Below are 1,856 nucleotides of genomic sequence, written 5' to 3' on the forward strand. Positions count from 1 at the left end.
CTACTTGCTGAATCTTCAGATAGTTCTTCTGGTCCTTCCACATTGTCTTTTGCCTCTATAACTCCATATTCATCTTGGCTCATTGCTGCAGCTGCGCCTACAGATGACCCTGCATTTTCCTCCATTTTTGTCTTCTGCTTGCTTTTCTTTCTGACTCTCCCTGATTCAGGTCTGCTGGATGTGTCTGGATGACAATCCTATGAACACATTTAAACAAAATATACTTACTGCATTCTACACTGTGGAATCATGACATTATACCATCAACACAATAATAAGTTATGGTGTCACCTGGTCTTCAAGTGTTCGGCCAATGTGAGAATCACGATGATCGTCTGCATGCAAATGTAGAAAACTTCAATTAATTTTACTTAGATAGCACTAAATCATAAACATGTCAGGGCACTGTTGAAAAAAATTGACATTCATTACAAAATACTCACCAACATTATCATTTCAAATAATATATGGCAGTTAAAAAAATTAATTTGTTGACTTAAATGCACATGTATTCACCTGAAGTCCAACTTTCAACATCCAACACTTGATTTTTAGGATCTTCATCTGTAAAAGGCATTATGCAAAACAATATTAAATAGCATAATACATAGTCAGGCTTTATGGACTGGTTTGGACATTCAATCATCCAGCACCTAACATTTATATTACTGGGAGATACACACTGTACCTGAGGTAGAACTTTGGTTATCCAAGCAAATGACCTCTGTAAAAAAAAAGAAATTATTACATTAAAAAAATCTATTCCAGTGTACAAGCTTGACAATAGTTAACAGTAAAATGGAGCACTGTATTGTTAATTACCCTGTTGTCTTCGCCCAATAAATATTATTCTTTTCCAATGATGTTTCATTTCGGAAATGGTTTTGTATTCTTTATGGAAGTCCTCCTTACTCCACCTCGTCCCGTCAGAATTGCAAAGGGTGAACTCACTCCCTTCAATGTGCTCTGGCCAAAAATGCTCCTTGCCTATGTTGACTAAATCATCATATGTTTCGTGGCCTTGCAGAATGATTGGAGGTGGAGTTTCATCCAGTATTAATTTCTGGTACCGTCCAGACTTTCTTAGGGATTTTGGCTTCCACTCCATGGGAGCCATTCGAATCTAGCGTTAAAGGAAACAAGTCAAACGAAAAATATAGCACTTTAGATATTAAATTTTGGATCTTGGGTGATAGTTTTCCTATAAGCTTCACTTGTAAAAACACACCTTAAGTACTGATTTGTCATGACTCGAACAATTTTTACTTAGTGGAAACTGTTTTCTCTTTACTTGAGGCTTAAGTAGTTTTTTGGCTTTGCCAAATGCCTCTGCTGCACCTGTAAGGCATAAAAAAGTAAAGATGAACATTCTGAAAAGTGATACATAGTGATTTTTACATTTCATTTGGCTGTGAAGATATATTTCGGCTTACTTACTCAGAAATTCATTGGCACGTTTTGAGGTAGAGTCATCTGTAAATAAAATGTGGCTAAGATGTGAAACATGAATTGTACTACCATCTAGGACTTCTGAACTGTCATTTAATTTCAAAACATATTGCAGTTATATTCTAATGTTTACTCTGACATTACATGCTAAACAGATTTTAAATACAGGATTAAATTCTGCACAAAATTATCAATCCCTACCTGAATTCTCTGCTGTCAAGAGCTTCTTTACATTCATGTCAAAGCCTTTTTGAGTAAGCTTACCTTCAAGTACAATTTGAAAAGTGTAATTGAGTGATAACACCGTCATTATGTCAAACAAGTCTTATATTTATTTTGAAAAACAGCAAGTTTTGAATTTCTAAAAATCATACTGTAAAATTTGTAACCAAGAACTCTAATCAAAA

The 1,856-nt window shown here is 34.8% G+C and overlaps 1 protein-coding gene across 1 annotated transcript in view; it reads right to left on the reverse strand.

Annotated features, from left to right (window-relative positions):
• Positions 1-1,708, reverse strand: part of LOC106528629 (aurora kinase) — a gene marked incomplete at its 5' end in the record, with an annotated part of 5,171 nt that extends 3,463 nt beyond the window's left edge. The window contains 8 exon segments of the mRNA XM_014023843.1: positions 1-197; positions 292-335; positions 517-564; positions 689-724; positions 823-1,123; positions 1,229-1,338; positions 1,438-1,473; positions 1,651-1,708. Of these exon segments, the coding sequence (XP_013879297.1) occupies positions 1-197; positions 292-335; positions 517-564; positions 689-724; positions 823-1,123; positions 1,229-1,338; positions 1,438-1,473; positions 1,651-1,708 (830 nt within the window).
• Positions 1,709-1,856: the final 148 nt, after the last annotated feature.

The sequence above is a fragment of the Austrofundulus limnaeus genome, unplaced genomic scaffold (genome assembly GCF_001266775.1).
Source record: "Austrofundulus limnaeus strain Quisiro unplaced genomic scaffold, Austrofundulus_limnaeus-1.0 Scaffold392, whole genome shotgun sequence".
NCBI lineage: Eukaryota > Metazoa > Chordata > Actinopteri > Cyprinodontiformes > Rivulidae > Austrofundulus > Austrofundulus limnaeus.